This window comes from Erpetoichthys calabaricus, chromosome 7, assembly GCF_900747795.2.
Source record: "Erpetoichthys calabaricus chromosome 7, fErpCal1.3, whole genome shotgun sequence".
NCBI classification, from domain to species: Eukaryota; Metazoa; Chordata; class Cladistia; order Polypteriformes; family Polypteridae; genus Erpetoichthys; species Erpetoichthys calabaricus.
The window spans coordinates 156,662,578-156,681,289 of NC_041400.2; the positions used below are offsets into that span (position 1 = coordinate 156,662,578).

Consider the following 18,712-nt stretch of genomic DNA (forward strand, 5'->3'; position numbering starts at 1 on the left):
TAGTACTTCGGGAAAGCAACCTCATTACAGGAAATGTGTAAGGTTTCAGAGCTGATGGGCTGGAACGCTGATGTAAACATGACAAAATGCAGATCGAGTGCTGAAAACAAGCCCCCATCTACTTAGCCAACTGTGACTTATAGCACATTGATGCCCGCAAGTAATTGTTCACAACCTGAGCTCAACTCTTCTGCCTTTCCTAATGGCATTCAATTGCTCTAAAATATCCATGCAGCATGGGCAGCTTATACGCCATATGATAGCAGACATTTCCTTGCAAGTGCTTCTTTATTGTCTGATAGAGCTTTTGTATTTTCCCGGACTGACTGCTGGAAATTCCCTGCTGTTTATACTTCCCACGCGAGACTAATTGCCCGTAAAAAGTTCAGAACGTAGCCACCGCCTGTTAAAGAGCTCAGGGCTGAGTGCCTGGTTGAGAATGATGACAAGTTGAAATGGCTTCAAGAATCTGTGCTTGGGGATTCAATGCCTTTTAAAAACAAAACACAAGGATTTTTGACATGGGTTCATTCTGATAATTATCAGTCAAGAAGCTGGAAAAATATTTGTCTACTCCCTTTCTAAATTTGTACTGGCTTAAGCTTGTTTTAATTAATCACATAATGAAATCCTGCAATGGGTCCCATCCCAGAAGGTTCCTGCCCTGCACTCAGTGCTGTCAGAATGAACTGTGACTCGCTGAAGGCGACACCTATAATGAGTGGATGGATTGTTAAGAGTATATGTCAGCCATTGCTGCCGTAGCTCCTCATATTGCGTTGTTGTGTCCTCTGAATGTGGCTGTCAGACCTGAATTTCTAGTTGAACTGTGACATTGCAAGGCGCAGGGTGTAAAAGGTGACTTTGACTTTGTGCCTTATTTCTATTCAGAGGTGTTTACAGCTTCATTACCTGTTCACTGCCATTGATGTCATTATTTGTGGACTAGAGATTAATATTCCTATGCCATTGCTTAGCAGCCATCAGTAACCTCTTAATAATGTGACCTGTTCATGGGACATGGTAAAACGACACATTTATCCGGTTGGATCAATTTTCATAATACAATCTATGTTTTAATATATATAAATGATTTGGATAGTGAGGGTGGCACGGTGGCGCAGTGGGTAGCGCTGCTGCCTCGCAGTTGGGAGACCTGGGGACCCGGGTTCGCTTCCCGGGTCCTCCCTGCGTGGAGTTTGCATGTTCTCCCCGTGTCTGCGTGGGTTTCCTCCGGGCGCTCCAGTTTCCTCCCACAGTCCAAAGACATGTAGGTTAGGTGGATTGGCGATTCTAAATTGGCCCTAGTGTGTGCTTGGTGTGTGGGTGTGTTTGTGTGTGTCCTGCGGTGGGTTGGCACCCTGCCCAGGATTGGTTCCTGCCTTGTGCCCTGTGTTGTCTGGGATTGGCTCCAGCAGACCCCCGTGACCCTGTGTTCGGATTCAGCGGGTTGGAAAATGGATGGATGGATGGATTTGGATAGTCCTCTCCAGGAATCATGGAGAAGTCTGAGTGCCCCTGTGACGCTGGGAACTATGTTGTCTGAAGCAGAAGCTGCTGGTAGGATCTGTCAAGACAAATTTGTCTCATGTGAGGAGTCAGACTAAGAGCGATTCAAATCCCCTAATGATGTAGACCTATACATTTAAAAAGAGTACCCCATTCAGTATGGGGTTACTGGGGCCTCCTCCTGCGGCCAGGCCTGAGAGAAGTGCCTGCAGCCGAGCGCCTGAAAAAGCACATGGACCCACCACATGGAGGAGAAATAGGGGCCGTGTGTATCATGACCTGGGAAGTGGCTGAAGGCAGTGGCCTTGGTGGACTGGAACCCATACAACTGACTCTTGGGATGTGGAAAGAATGTAATGGTTCAATCTTTTTCTTTTTTACATAGAATTATGTTATTTTTAAAATACATGTCCCCGGGGTGCTGTAGTGTTTTCATTACAGGTGCCACCATTATTCATTATTTGTGGTACAGGGTTACCAGCCTGTTTATAGGTAGTATGTCTGAGAGAGCATGGCATGTGATGTCATTACACCAACAGTGTAAAGATCAGCATCAGACACTTCCTGTCTGGCCGAGATCGTGGATTTGTCAACAGAGTTAAAACGTACGCTTAACAAGTACTTTTATTTGAGTCCTGGTTCCAGATGACTTTCTGTTTCCTGCCTTTGACTTATCTGAAGTTAGTGTAGAACTTAAAACCTCTGCCTTTTACAAGCCAACAGACTCATGTAGTCACCTTCTCTACAACTCCTTCCATCCCTGGCATACTAAAAACTCTACCTGTTTCACAGTTCCTTAGACTCCATAGTTTCTGCAGTGATGAGGCTGATTTCTGTAATGAAGCACTCTGAATGAGGAGGTTCTTCATTGTTTGGGGACACCTTTCTCTTATTGGGAACAGGGCCCTCAATCAAGCCAAGAGAAGTCCTTGTAACATTCACTCTAAAGGGAACCCCAATAATGAAACCAGTGTCCTGCTGATCCTCCCATTCCACCCAAACACTCACATCCCTTCCATGCATCACTAAACACGACTTCCCAGTTTTTCAGACTGATCATTCCATAGCAGCCTTTTTACCTAACCCTCCCTTGTTCTCCTTCCATCGACCACCTAACAAACAAAAACTTCTGATGCGCAGCTCACTTTACAAAGGAAAGCTACATCCCTTGATCATAGCCACACTTATCTCTCTGTGTTCTTTTACAGGGCTTCAAAGACACTTTTCAAATGAAAAATGTAGATAAGCTAAGCTCCTTTCCAGCCTGGGATCACGTATTTCTCCTGGTCTTATTGACCAACTAACTTTTTAACCTGTCCTGACATTTTTTTTTCACACCTATACTCTCACCTTTGTTCCCTTCTTCCCTTCCTGTATATGTCTCCTGCTCGTGCCTTTTCAATTGGACCCCAATGAATTCTAAACTTCTTACTTTTTCAGAGTGGATATAACCTTTAACCTTTTTTACTTTCATGATTTATATCTTTTGATTTGACCCTGTTTCTTGATCATTGTTGGTTTTTAACCCTCTTGCTATACATTCTATACATTCTTTGATTTCTCCTCCTAAACTTGTTCTTCAGATTGCCAACTTTCCAGTTATGACCCTTGCTTTTCTGTGGCTATAAAATCATCTCCTGATTATACTCTTCATTCCAGTGGCCTCCTAGCATGGTTGTGACTGTGCATATTATGAAAAACACAAGGGGGCTCCGCCCCCTGCTCGCTTCGCTCACCTACCCCCAGCGTTGGGTATCCTGAAATACATTAGTCGAGCTCGTTCGTTTTGGAGCCGTGCCCGCTTTGCCCGCGGCATTTCAGACGCGCGTTGTAGGCGCCTGCGTTCATTGATTTTATCCAGGCGAGCTCGTGTTTGTATATCCGTCAGTTGAGGTCATTCGTTTTGAACCCGTGCCTGCTTTGCTTCTGCAGTTTCAGACGCGCGTTGTAGGCACCTGCGTTCATTGATCTTATCCAGGTGGGCTTGTGTTTGTATCGTTCAGCTGTATTGTGTTTGAATTTGGTGTAAAGCGTTCAGCGGTTTGTACAATCCCAAGCAGCACATTATTCCTAACTTCACTCCGCAGTAGTGCCACTCATAATATGGCGGTGACGCCTGCGCCTTCACTCCGCAGTAGTGCCGCTCACAATATGGCGGTGACGCCTGCGCCTTTCGTACTATCTTTGTGGACCTGTGGGTCCTCCATAGCCTCTCACGTTTGACTCTGGGGTGCAGCGCAGAATCCTCTTTTCTGTGTGGTTGTGTCGTTAATGGTAGCTATGGGTGCGTTGTTGCTTCATTTCTCATTCACGTTAGTTGAGCTCTTTCGTTCTTGGGCCGTGACTCCTTCATTCGCGGTGGATACGACTTCGCTTGCGGTTTATGGAACGTGTGCCTGCGCAGTACGTCTCATGGTCCCATCGCCATGTCCCTGCGTCCATATGTGGTGTATTCTCGGTTAGTAATATGGATATCAACATTCATTGACACTGATGATGTGATATGGTGAAATTCTCCGCTCGTTGTACCTTGTTTGAGTTATAAATGGGCCTTTAAGAAATGATAACAAGTGTAATATTTCAACGTGTGAAACCCCTGCAGAGACTGACTGTCTAGATTCCAAATTGAGTATTGTTAATGCTGTAATTTGTTATCATTTTCAATTTTGACTTTTAATAGAGAACAAAGAAATCTATAGCTTGGATGTTACATTGTTAAAAATTATTTAGCATTTATTCCAATTGTGAAGGAACCTGAGCATCAGTGAGCCCCAGACCCCAAGCACAAACTCGCATAGAGTTTAAATAAAGGATGGGTTTATTTACCACAATACCTTCACTGTCACACAAGCATAAACACAGATGTTTCTCTCCGTAGTACTTTCTTCTCACCACTGCACTACTCTCTTCCAGTAAAGTGTTGATCTTCTTCCTCTCAGGTCCGACTCTCCTGAATAAGGAGTGCAGTTCCTTTTATTAAGGACCCGTGAGTACTTCTGGTGCCAGGCCTCCTGCCTGATGGAGTACTTCTGGGTCATACAAAAGTCCCATATTTCGAGGAGTGCATCTCCCTGCGGCACCCCCCTGTGGCACCCCTGGACCCTAGCAGGGCAGTGCTGCCAAACTACAACTCCCAGCATTCCCTGCTGGTTCCTGAATGGGCACCGACAGGGAGGGTTGCTACCATCTAGCACCTGGGGGAAATGAACGTTATCCAGGGACAGTCCTTCCTTGTCCTATTCTTTCATGGCAAGGGAAGGTGTTAAATCCAACTGGAGTGCCTTTAATTTCCCACGAGGCCTCCCGTGCAGATAAGCAATCTTCCTGACTCCTGGCCGGGATGCCCGTCCATCTTGTGTTCTTCTTGCACAATGTATAGTCAAATGTAGCTTGAATAATCTGGGCGCTGCATATACGTTTGCACTCCATGTGCTTTGTCCCATTTCTTCTTATTTTTTGTGTGCTGTGTGTCTGTAAAACATGACCTGCTTATGGCTCTGCACAGCTACATAAAAGAAGGTGGTGAAAACGGCAGCCTATAAATAAATGTGACTCTTGAAAACAGACTGTGACAAAAAAAAAATGTTGTGATCAGAGAGAAAGCACATTGGGGTATAGTTTACAAATAACCAGCTGAAATTGCTCATAAAACACAATAATAAAAAAAACTCAAGGCAATAAATTAGGACCAAACCCAACTTGGTACTTACCTGCCCAGAATGCCAAAGAATTATTTCTGTATGGGACAAAAACTAAACTCACTTTCTCTTTCTCCTCTTTGGAGTTGCAGTAAAAATGTAATACAGCAGAAGAGAGCTAAATAATTTATTTTTCATTGTGTTTTATTGTTTTAGGCATTGAGTGTAAAGCCTACAACCACCAGAGTTGGCTAAGGGAACCACATAAGCATTGCTGACATTGAAAAGCTTTCTTAAAATTGTAAATCAGCATAATAACAAAAGAAAAATCAGAACTGTGGTACTGTATGAGAACAATCAAATGCAGAAAATATAGAAATGTTTGATAAAGGAATTGAAGTCAACTTGTTTCACAATTGACTTGATATTAAAAAAATATTTAAAACGTACCAGTCAAATGCAAATTACTATCTATCAGAAAAAAAATTCTACCTGTAAATGTGATTTTTATCCTCTGCTCCAATTCTAAAATCAAGCTACCTATGTAAATACACAGGCCTGCTAAATTTGAGTGCCTTTGGGGCATTGCCATAGACAAAATTTGGAAAGCACTGCTCTAGATAATCACCTGAGAATCGGAATTTTATGCTGTGCATAAATAGTCCGACACTCCTCCTCAATTTACAAGGATTGCTATTATTAAACATGCCTTTCAGAGATGGAGTGACGCATTTCACAATAGGTGTGGTGCATCAACATTAGCATCCTGACGCACTCTCTGGGCTGATTAACCACCCAAAATGTTCCTAAACGTAGGAATCTACCTTACAGTCGAATGGGCAATTTGGTCCATTTTGCTTTTTACTGGTCAAAATCAAATGTCAGAGTCCTTCTGCTTCATTAGTTTGAATGTGAGATATGTTAGTAACAGAAATTTTAACGCATAAAAACTTTAGGAGAGTAAATACAAGCATATTACTTCACGATGATGGTGTCTATTAATTTTAATCACTGCAAACACAGGACTTGACGGTGGTGCAGTGGTGAATGCTGCCGTCAAAGGACATCGAGCTTAGTTCAGGTTTGGTGGATATCTGTGTGGAAATGTCACACTCCCTGTATCTGATTACATGTTGCATATCCGTTAAATCCCCCACTCTAAATAAGTGACTGGGACTTTGCATGGAACTGTTTCTTGTTGTGATTGTCAGAAAGTTTGCGTGTTTTTTTGATATTATTTTTAGGGTTTGTAACTTTTAATTGTGTTTTGAACTTTTTGCAGTTGTCATTTTCACTGCAATCTTTGTTTTGTGTTGTTTTTGTTTGGTTGTTAGAGCTCAGGTAAGGACTTTTGTCCTTTTTCCGATGATCCTTTTTTGTTTTGAACTGACATTCCACTTCTTAGATGGTCCTTTACTACTCTTGTCATTTGAAAATCCTGCTTTCATCTTGGCATTGACAACGACAGGCTGCAACTCATTGAAAAGCCCATGAGATAGATGGATGCTGTAAATATTTTGATGACCAGTCCAATATGGTTGTATACAGTAGATGTGAGATTGGTGTACTTTCTATTCATGCTTCAAACTATCTAAGGGGTGGAAATCACCAGTGTTTACGGGTTTATTGTAGATAATAGAGAAAAAAAGAATACTGTATACCGGGACTGTGCTGCATATCATTTATATGCTGATGAAAAAAAGAAATGCAACACACATTGTAGGGCTAAAATTTCAAACTTGTTGAAATAACAAAGAAAACTGTAATGACAGCACGGAAAGAAACAGTCATACATGGATTTTGATTAAGAGACGGGGAGTCAGAAAAAAAAGCAAAGGTGGACACCAATAAGTAAGGAAATGAACGTTTAGACAGAGGCCAAAACAGTAAGAAAACATGAGGATCTAAAAGAATAAAGCAAGATGATCGAGAGCCAGAAAGATGAATCCTTCATGAGCCAAAATGAGAGTGACAAGAATTGATGTCAAGAGGCCAAATACAGTCAAACCCAAGAGATCAAGCTAATATAATAAGCTGCATGCAAAGCTCTTTGAAGATATCTGTATATTCGGACCATTTGGAAATGCACGACTCCGATCTTTATCCCGTCACAGCGCTCGATCACATAATGTGAATGTTATGTTTCAGGCAGGATTCCTTCCCTGGCTTGTATTCAAATTCCTTTTTTTTGTTCATGTTTGATTCTTTAGTTTATGTTAATACTGTTATGTATGGCTATTATTTCCATTATTCTGTGTTTATTATTAGTTTGGTGTATTATTTCATTTCTACAAATCCATGCTTGTTCTCCCATTTTCTTTGTATTTTGTGGGTGGTTCCCCAACAGGTGGGGCCACCTGTTTATCATTGTCAAGGGACTGCCCTCAGCCTTACAAACACACAGTCCTGTGCGGTTCATTGAATGAGCTGAATTTCATTGGTGAGTTCACTTTTGATTATTACTTCTTGTTGAGTTAGTGTATTTTGATGTATTTTTTTTTCTGTTTTTCACCTCTCTTTGGAATTGTGCATTTAGGACTTGTTTGCCTCTGGACTGCCTATTTTTGAAAGCAAGTCCTTCAATGCCTTTTGTGCTCCTTGGAGCTTCTTTGGTTACAGAGCTGTATATTTTTTTTTATTTTATAAAAATTCTTCATTTGCCCTTTTTGTTACCCTAGCCAAAGGCTGGCAGACGTTTCCTCTTGTGAGCGTTTTTGCAGCAGTGTTTTGGACTTTAAAGTATATTGGCCAGCATTTTGACGGCCTGATCACCAGCTACTTTGGAGATGTCACTTTGGAGGTTCATTTGCAGGAACTCCTAGTTTACGAAAGTGAAGCACACCTCTGTTCATTAACCTTAGCAATAATCTAGCACCTTCAAAGTGAAAAATGGTGGTGTTTATACAAAAACAATATGATGTTGTGGGAGAAAGAATTCAAAACAAAACATTCATAAGAAAACATCAAAAATGCATGAATTCCTTGACTTCAAAAACCTCCAAAATGACAGCTTAACATTTTTTGAGGCCAAAAAATTACTATAAAAAATGAAAATACAGACAAATAATGGCAGAAAACAAAATCGTACAACAACAGCGACCATACTTAATATCGAAAACACTCAACTTACAGCCCATCCCATGTGACCACCTGATGCAGTCACCACTTCTGGCCAATGAACCTCTGAATCTGCTGTTGCAGGAGGTTAACTTACTTTGTCAGAAGGGTCTTAAGAAGTTGCTGACCATATGTAGGAAGGGTGTTGTGTCTCCCAAAGGTGATTGAACATTAAAGGTGGTTAAGGTCCAGTGAGAAGGCACACCAGTATTCGTTCCAAAGAGCAGATGTGACTGCAGTAGATTGTCCTGCAGTAGGGTCAAATTGTGTAGGAGATGTGAACAGAGTCACTGACAATTCACATTGCTTTAAGGAAAGGAGTCTGGAGCCTGCCGCACACTGGTTGGGAATTGTTGGTGGCATTATATCTGCCCGTAGCTTCAGCAGCAGTTTGATTGGCAGATCTGAAGCAATCTCTTGGACTAATCTAATGTGCCAGTCTGCAATGGTGAGGTCACTTGGGGCAACCAGATCTTCTTAAACACTGCAGTTGAGATTCAGTGGAGATGCTCAATCCATAGTCTTGCAACCTTGGCACAGTTTGCTTGCCAATGACCCTCTCCCTTGCTTGTGGTTACACCTGAGGCCTTGTGGAGTGTGGCCTTTGTCTCCCTGTGACCCAAGCTTTGAATTTAGGCCTTTTTAAAAGTGACCCGATCAGGCTTGCTTGACTTGGACCTTGTTGGGAAAAGTTTACCTTAGCAAGCTTTTGTGCATGAAGTGATGCTTTTCATTTTTTCCATCAACATTTATACAGGAAACCAATCTGGCAAAAATAATGAGCTTCTGAACACTTGGTATCAAATTTGATATCTATAGTGGCAGTTTCTGAATATATAAATTCCTTTTGGAAATAGGCTTGAATATATAAAATGTAATGTAATGTAATTTATTTGGAGTCATCATACCTTATATATAGTACATGCAGTATTACTGTATATGCAGAATGTAATGTAAAGAGCACAGTTTCTCCACCAAGGTTCTGCCAACCATGCCACAATCTTTTGTGGAATTCTACCTTTATCTCTGTTTTCTTGTATCAGATTTAGTAGATTAAGAAATGAATGATACCAGCCAGCCTTATCATATAGCCAGTAGGGAATAATAATACAGTAATCCCTCCTCGATCGTGGGGGTTGCGTTCCAGACCCCCCTGCGAAAGGTGAAAATCCGCGAAGTAGAAACCATATGTTTATATGGTTATTTTTATATTGTCATGCTTGGGTCACAGATTTGCACAGAAACACAGGAGGTTGTAGAGAGACAGGAACGTTATTCAAACACTGCAAACAAACATTTGTCTCTTTTTCAAAAGTTTAAACTGTGCTCCATGACAAGACAGAGATGACAGTTCCGTCTCACAATTGAAAGAATGCAAACATATCTTCCTTTTCAAAGGAGTGCGCGTCAGGAGCAGATAATGGCAGAGAGAGAGAAAAGCAAACAATCAAAAATCAATAGGGCTGTTTCGCTTTTAAGTATGCGAAGCACCGCTGGACAAAGCAGCTGCATGGAAGGGAGCAATATGAAGGTAGCCTTTCAGCATTTTTTAGAGGAGCGTCCGTATCCTCTAGGCCAGTGTGCGAACAGCCCCTCTGCTCATACCCCCTCCGTCAGGAGCAGAGAATGTCAGAGAGAGTGAGAGAGAGAGAGAAAAATAAATAATCAAAAATCAATACGTGCCGTTCGAGCTTTTAAGTATGTGAAGCACCGTGCGGGAAGCATGTCGCTTGACAAAGCAGCTGCACGGAAGGGAGCAATGTGAAGATAATCTTTCAGCATTTTTAGATGAGTGTCCTTATCGTCTAGGGGTGTGAACAGCCCCCCTTCTCACACCCCCTCCGTCAGGAGCAGAGAATGTCAGAGCAAGAGAGAGAGAGAAAAGCAAACAATCAAAATTCAATACGTGCTGTTTGATCTTTTAAGTATGCGAAGCACCGTGCGGGAAGCATATCGCTTGACAAAGCAGCCACATGTAAGCCCAGCAAGGAAGGGAGCAATGTGAAGGTAATCTTTCATCGTTTTTTGAGGAGCGGCCGTATCCTCTAGGGGTGCAAACAGCCCCCGTGCTCACAATATATTTGAGGAGTTTTATTTAATACGTAATACGCGCTCTGGTTGGGTAGCTTCTCAGCCATCTGCCAATAGCGTCTCTTGTATGAAATCAACTGGGCAAACCAACTGAGGAAGCATGTACCAGAAATTAAAAGACCCATTGTCCGCAGAAATCCGCAAACCAGCAAAAAATCCGCGATATAAATTTAAATATGCTTACATATAAAATCTGCAATAGAGTGAAGCCGCGAAAGTCGAAGCGCGATATAGCGAGGGATTACTGTATTTAAGAAACTTAAATACAATGTAAGAATAACAGCCTATTTTATAAATGATATTTTTAGTATTACTGCAACTGCTTACACACTTTTCTTCAAACTCACTATGAAAAAAAAAAACACATTTTAAAAACATTTTTTCACTCTTTTATTTACAAAAAAATTCTTCTTGCATCTACACAACTTATAAAGGCTTCCTCTAAGCAGTCCAGACAAATGAAACGCGTAACACTATGCACAAAACATAAGAAAGTATTTACACAGAAAACACAATATATTATGACATTATTATTTCTCAAGAAAAAATTCTTAAGCTTTAAGTCACATGTTAATAATGAAGTCTGACTTCGTTTCAAGTACCACAACATGACTGATGGCATTAAAAAAATAAAATAAAAAGCTAAACCTAATCAAATTTGCCAATTACTCTGTCAATCATAAATATATACTTTTTAAATTTTGCCTTTTTTTGTTTTGTTTTGTTTCAAATCAAAATGCTGGTGTTTTTCCAGGTTGAAACAAATAAGAAAAAAAAATGGAATCACCTGGCATGTACAGTATTTTCAGGAAATCAATTTACTGTCATATCTAGAATTTGTGTGGTTTTACTGGTAAATAAAATATGAACTATATTTACATTTTGTACTTAGTACAAACCCATATTTTTAGAACCAAAAAAACAGTCTAGAAAATCATCTATGTTTATATTGGCACACGGTACATCTGTGGGCAACAGGCCCTTTCTAAAAAAATACAATACAAAAAAGCCATCCATTAATTTCAGAAAAGCTGCCACTGATCACGACTGTGAGGGCAAAGGCTGTTAAAGTAAGCTGAGGAAATACCCACCAACGTGAGAATTCATGCTCAATCCTTCATGACATAACATTTTTTGAATTATGAAACTGGGAAAAAACGATACTAGATATATACAAAATTAAAAGAAGGATTCCGTCTTTTATATATTACTTTATAATAATTCTCAAAGCTTGAGAGTTTAGTGTTTAAAAGAAAGATGTCTGAATGTATTTGATGAGTCATTTCTCAAAGTGCTTGGATTTATTTTAGGTTTGTGTATACGCAGCAGGGTTCTCTTTTCAAAGATAATTTTGTGTTGTGTATAGATTGTACAGTCTTTTAAATTATATTAGTGACTTTATAAATGTGGATTTTGGGTATAATATATTATTGTGGTTACTGTTATTTCCATATTTTTTTTAAATTTGATATTACAAATTGGTATAAATTGTTTTTAATCCATAACGGTTTAACATAACATGTTTCAACAGTAATCACATGTAAAAAATACAAAAGAAAAGACAAAATGAAAATAGTTCAAATAAATTCAAATGTGTTCCAGTTACTCGAGTCACACGGTGCTTTCCACCAATACAATCACTGTTCACTTTGAAGAAAGTTTACAAATATGTAATGCAGAGTTGGCCATCCAGCAGCAAACTTGCAATTAAATAGAAAGAAAAGTCAAAAGTCTGACAACATTGTTGAACAGCGTAGCAGCCACAAAGCACTGGTCTGTAATACTGTTTGGCGTGACGAACACTCCTGCAGTCTCAGGTTTCCTAAGGGAATATGGTCATCTTGAAGCTTCTAGGGCTCATGGCTCAATGTGTTTCTATTTGATGATAAATACAGAAATAGATTTCTGTAAACTCCAGCCAGGGAAAGAATGAAAAAAAAAAACAAAACCATTGCTTTAGCAAAATGGAAAGGAGCCACAATCATCACCAATCCGCTTTTTGCAGTTGAGCAAAATAGCCAGCAGTTAGCTTTTCAGCACAGGACAGATGGTAAGTCATCCACGTCATCAAGAAGAACCACATTGTTCCTTGGTCCCATCAATCACACAGCAGTTTGTACAAAGTTGGTCACGCAGTTCTCCATTTTCTTGGATTTGTATTTTTGTTAGCTCACACTCTACTAAGCAGAGTAGACCTGTAAAATGAATAAAGAAAGAAAAGTTGCTAAATGTGAGGAAGATAAAAAGATTCATACATATTGTTTTGTCATTGCCTTAAGTATCTTTATTACAGATGCACATCTCTGTCCAAACAGGTTTAAGTAAGATGTTTTCCATTTTCAACATCAAAATAAAAAATGTCTTTGCGAATATCAAGTAAGAAGCTGGTGTACTTCAGCACAATCATTAATGGGAGGTGAAGAAGAAGACACCGAGCCAAACCTGCTTTTGTCTTTGCTCACAATGATTAACTTACATACTTGCTAAGCTTTATCCCAAGTAAGATACGTCTTTCACATAAATCAGTCCAAATTCAATATGAGATTTCACATTTCATCGTTGGAAACACAAGCAGTGGTAACATCTGAGTTGGATGGAGTATGTTTAAAACATGATTTGTTCATCAGTGCAGAGAAGTGGCAAGTTCAAGCATTGTATTGTGGCAGTAAACTAAAGCAATGTATTATATTATAGTTAATGTAAGCTTTCTTTACATTGAGTTGACAGTGCAGGCAGCAGCACAGGGCAAGCCTCTGACAAAGCAGAATGCTGGCGTTAACATTAAGACTTAAAAATGGCTGCTTAACGATTAGCTACTGATAAGCATTTTAGTGGAATGCTTCTGATTACAGTGTTTTGATCTACTCCTTAATGTGAATACCATCATTGACAACTTTGTTTGGTCCGCGTGATCCATGGTCCATATTTATAAATAGCAAAACCAACACCACTGATTACTTGACAGAAGTAAACATGAAATAACCACCAGTGGTGAACTACAGGAGGCTAAGGTGGATGAGCTATTGCTAAGTGGACATATTAGATATCACATTTGGTAATCTGATGATATCCAAAATTATTCAGGATCAGATTATCCATTTACAGGGTTTTCACGCCAGAGTCACAAACACAAACAAACAGATCGATGAATGTATTTGGACCTGGACATCATACTCGAGGTGTCAAGTCATGTTTCAATCATTCAAATCTGTTGAATACTCAAAGCTGTAATTTTAATCCAATCACAATACCTTCTTCTACTTGATGGCAAGTGAAAAACAAACACTACATTATTCTGGCATTTTTCCCTTAGTTTTGCACATCCTGTATTTTGTTCCACCACTATCAGTTACAACGTATTTGGACAGAATACATTCCTTTTTAAATTTAGAGCACCTGTGTATAATTATTTTAATTTCTGTCAAATTAAATAGTAGACATTGCAGGAATAAACAGAAGATAGAAACGATGCATGACACAAGACTTTATTCATTATGCGTCTGGCTACTACCAATGAAATGATCAATTATATACCTTAGAGTCTTCCATCTGTCTTTCTCAATGTGGTTTTCAGGACCCTCACTTTCATACGAGGCTAAGTAAAGTGCTAAAATGAGAAAAAAAAGATGACTTTAAACCTCTAAGAGAGTTCCATTTTAAAAAAAGGGGAATCAAATCTGTTGAGCACCACCCATAACTTTTGTTTTGTAGAAGTAGAAATATACAGTATACAGGATTTGTTAGCACATTTTAGTAGCTAGTTTTGAAATTATGATAAATGGAGCTTTTTATCTGTGAGTTTCATTACGTGAAGATCTGCATATACCTATTCAGCCACCAAAAATTAATTTGCAAACTGAAAAGAAAAAAAATCATCAAGAATAAAGTACATACTTTGTTCTTACTATACATACTGCCTTCATTCATCAACGTTCACCACAAATGGTAATAATGTACAATCGCAATGTCTAGGCTGCCACAGTCTGTTTGACAGTATAGATTGTGTATCCCTAATTCAAAATGCCTGGGACCAGAAGCACTTTTTGCAATATTTACATATACATAATACAATATCATGGGGACTCCCTTGATCAAGTAGGGAAAGGCTGCCAAACTAACCAAATATAACATATTACACCTCAAAAGTGACGAATATGATGAACACACAGCATTTCAGTTCCCTTTTAAGAGGGCCAATGCTGCGTATTTGCTCTAAAGAACTGTTTTCAGATTTTGTCCGTCTTTATCAGCTATCTGTTGTCACTTCTCAGGGAACTGGCTGACAGGTCAGGAATAGCTCAGCCAATCTTCACTCATCACGCCCACTGTGCTGGAAACCATTAAAAGACTGACAAGGCAGTACATTCAGTTTTTGTATGATGTGGGTGTAAATACATATAACCTCTGTTTTTGCCAGTATGAACAGGCAATCTGCAGCAGTGTCTGGTTTTTCTAACGTAATTGGAGCAATTAAATTAACTCATATTGCAACAAGGACACTTAGCGAAAATAAAGCTGCTTTTACTAACTGTAAGTAGTGACATTTTATTAATGTACAAGTCATATGCAATTTTATTGGGGTGGTGCAGCACTTCTGAACTGCCTCACATATGTTATTGTGACACTTCACAGGGGACAAAGCTTGTTGACTGTGTTTTGTTGCTTAGTGGTGTTTGATGCTTCTAGGGGTGCAGCCCCCTCACATTCAACCCCCACTCCCCAACATTAACCAGTTGTCAATCATGTGTTATTTCTTCACATCGCGATACTTTGCCAGACACCAGAGTGTCGATCATGTGTTATTGCTTCATGGAGGATTCCCCACATCCCCATCCCACTCTGAAAGAATGAATCCAATTTGAATTTGCACATATGTTATTCACATTCAGTTTTTGGTGTATATCTATTTTCATACTCTAATCCAAGCAAAGTTTTATAGAAGAGAACCCTGGTGTGGAATTTTACACTTGTGGCATCATATTGGTGCACAGAAAAGTTTCAGATTTTATAATTTCAAATTACGGGTACTCAACCTGCATTACAGAAAAGTAGAAACAATTTGTACTTCCTCTATACGAGACAAATAACTCACCATCTTCACTGAAGACAGGTGCTGTCAACAGATACTGCAGGATTTTCCGGTCTCTCTCAAAGGGACACTCAACCAGCTTCCATGTCATGAATTCACTGACCTGTTTAGCCAGTTCCCAAAATTTCTGTAGAAAAATAAAATCAATCATAATCAGTGGGATGCAAAATTAAAAAAAAACATTTATTTGCCACTGCAAATGCTGAATTATTGCTGCCTTACTGTTGTATAAAAGAGAAGCTATTCTAAAAATAAGCACAAACAGTACAGTTGAACTTGAGACATTACCAATCACGGAAACATAAATATTGGCTCTGTTGTCACAAGTTATCATCTTTGAGTAGATCTCAAACAATGAGGAAAACACTATAAAACCTTATGCTTGACGTAAAATGAACAACTTTACCTCAAAATTGACATGTCCGTTGGGAAGTCGATTTGCACAGCCTTCATTTAAAAAATAAATATCCTTGATTAACAGGCTGAAGAAGGGAATGACAATCTGCAAAAACAGAAAACAATTGGAAATATTTTGTTAACATACCTTACATCATGAGTTAAAATAAATCAATTTTCTGTTTAGATTTTTACTACTGAAACACTTCAGACATAACAACTAAAGAAAATCTGTCAAATACCAAATGGTATACAATCGTGCACAATAGAAATTATTTTTCCTTTGAAATATCAAAATACATATATTTTTACATACAGTAATATATTTTACATATAGTGAATTTATAGGTATATTTAAATGTACACTCCTGGTTTTTATTGGATTATATACTGTATACCACTCAAAGGGCAGCGCAGAGTTGCTAGTGCTGTCTTCCTCTCAGTATAGTGCTGCTTTACTAAACATGACACAGATCTACAGTAAAATGATATAGCACACCTTGAAATACCTCAATTAGGAAAGATTAACACATAGTTTAGTAAATGCACGATAAATAGATGTGGGTTATTTAGTGGTTTTAGCTCATGTCCAGATGGCAGATGTCAGGACTCAGATCTGACATAAGAGAAATTAATTCAGGAAGGCCAGGCCAAAGCATTAACAGAAGCTTTAAGAGAAATAGATACTGTATAATGTGAAATATTTTCTGTGTGAGGTTTTCATCATGATTCTGAACACACATCTGCTTAGGGAATGGCATAGCCCTGCACTGACATACTGTATAAACTTTCTTGTTTCTATTTTTTCTGTACCACCTTAGTCCCATCCAGTGTTGCATAGCCCAGATAGTGGATGGAATCAGATGCAAGGCAGGATAATAATATGTGAGCAAGGCCAATTTGTGGCGGAGTATTCTCTCACAAAGTTTCAAACAACTAAAATGGGTCAGTAGAAACAATATCATCAAATTTACATGCTTCTGTTTTTTAAGTATGTAACTGAGGAGTAATTTATTCTTACAGCTACGTAAAACAATATGTGTACCCAAAAACTCTTATTTTGCCAATTATCGGTAAACATCATTATTAAGGGGATGCACAGTGGTTACCTGGAAGCATTGTATTTAAAGCAGGAGTAGAACCTAGATTAAATTTTAGTTAACTGAAGGGCGCAAGTCAGTCTGGGCCAGGTGGTTCTAAACATAATCTACATGCCTTTGGAAGGAAACAGAAGTGCTCAGATATAAGATGTGCAATGTGGTGCAGTTGCTAGGGCAAGGCCAGTTCAAACTTCACCTCCAACTTACAGTATAAACATAAGCAAACAACTTAACCTGTCTGTGACCCAACTGAAAGAAAGAAAACAGTCTTCCACATATACTCTAAAAAGATAAACACAAGGACTATGCTAATTCAACCAAGGTATTGGTTTAGATGCAGACTGAACCCTGATCTTTGGAGGAATGAGGACACAACATTAACCCTGTGACAACCTAGGCTAAGTGTATAAAAATATTTTTAAGATCTCTTATACTCAAAGACCCTGGAAATAAAGTAATGCTAACAAAACATTTTAAATAGATACCTGCTTTTTCTGTCTTAGCATTCTTTATGCTCCATAAAAATAAGTAGCTTGGTAAGTATAAATCTTTAAAAGGGTAATTTTTAATTGTATATGTTTTCAGGTAAAGTATAATTCAGTCTTGCAAAGTACTCTTTATAGATTCCCCAAAGCCAGTGTGGGAGGGAGGCCCAAAAACAGAAACTGGATGCTGGCCCATTTTCTCCAAGGACTTTTATAAAGAACTGAAAATAAAACAGAAGCCCTTCTGACCTGTGAGATCTTCCTCTTCTGGGAACATTTTGTTCTCAATTAAATACTGTAAGTAATGTACAAGACTGAGCCTCCCAATAAAATAAAAAGCGTATCTGTTCAGAAGTTAAAACATTACTGACTTCTATTGCACAGACTCTCTTTGTCATTCAAATAATAAGATTCCCAAATGCATAATCTCATCTTTATTTATAGAAATATTTACAAAATGATTTCATGGTAGCTCAGTGGTTGGCATTGCTGCCTCTTATCTTCAGAGTCCTAAGTTTGAATCTTAGCCTGATGATGAAGTGTGTGGAGTTTGCACGTCTTCCCTGGGTGGTGTAGTAGGAAGGCACTGTGATGTAGTGGCTGAATCATTGGGCTTAAAATTCCAAAGACTGCTGATTGAATCACCTCCACTCACTTACTGTGTGACCCCTAGCAAGTCACGTACCACATCTGTGTCTAAAATTAATGTAAAGCATGTTAGGAATATGCTACATTTCTACAGGCACTCCAATTCTGACCCATATCCCAAATATGGGCAAGTTAAGTTAACTGTCAATTCTAAATTTTCCCAGTATGAGTGAATGCAAATGTCAGCTGAAATGGACTAATGAGTGTTAAAGAGTTAGTTCCTGCCTTGTGCACACTGCAGCCATGATTGATATTAACTACTCCATGACATTGAAATGTAAGGAGTGAATATTTATAAACAGATGACATAATGTTCAGTTACCCCTTAGGGGCAGTAAAACACCCCTTTATTCCTTTGAAAGAGTCCTTACATATCATTTCAGGATCTGCCACAAACTATCATGGAAGGATTAGATTTAAGGTAACCAACCCCCCGGAGCATTAGAGGCATCTACAATATAATGCTGAATTGTAAAAATACAGATGTTGCTTCTCAAGCCTGCATACAGGCGTGCCCCTGTCCTATCCTAACGATATAAAAATGTGACCATTCCATCTCACTAAATGAAGGTCAGTATTACGGGAGGTTGTAGCCTATCCCAGTAACAACAGGTGCAGGGCAGGGGTCAACCCTGGACC

General features: G+C 39.1%; 1 protein-coding gene across 1 annotated transcript in view; it reads right to left on the reverse strand.

Moving 5' to 3' along the window:
• Positions 1-10,714: 10,714 nt before the first annotated feature.
• rasgef1ba (RasGEF domain family, member 1Ba) overlaps positions 10,715-18,712 on the reverse strand; it is a 32,299-nt gene continuing 24,301 nt past the window's right edge. Inside the window, exons 11-14 of the mRNA XM_028805609.2 lie at positions 15,851-15,946; positions 15,448-15,571; positions 13,890-13,962; positions 10,715-12,550 (exon numbers count right to left, since the gene is read on the reverse strand). Coding sequence (XP_028661442.1) covers positions 12,526-12,550; positions 13,890-13,962; positions 15,448-15,571; positions 15,851-15,946 — 318 coding nt within the window. The 3' untranslated portion in view covers positions 10,715-12,525. The remainder of the gene's footprint in view (positions 12,551-13,889; positions 13,963-15,447; positions 15,572-15,850; positions 15,947-18,712) is intronic.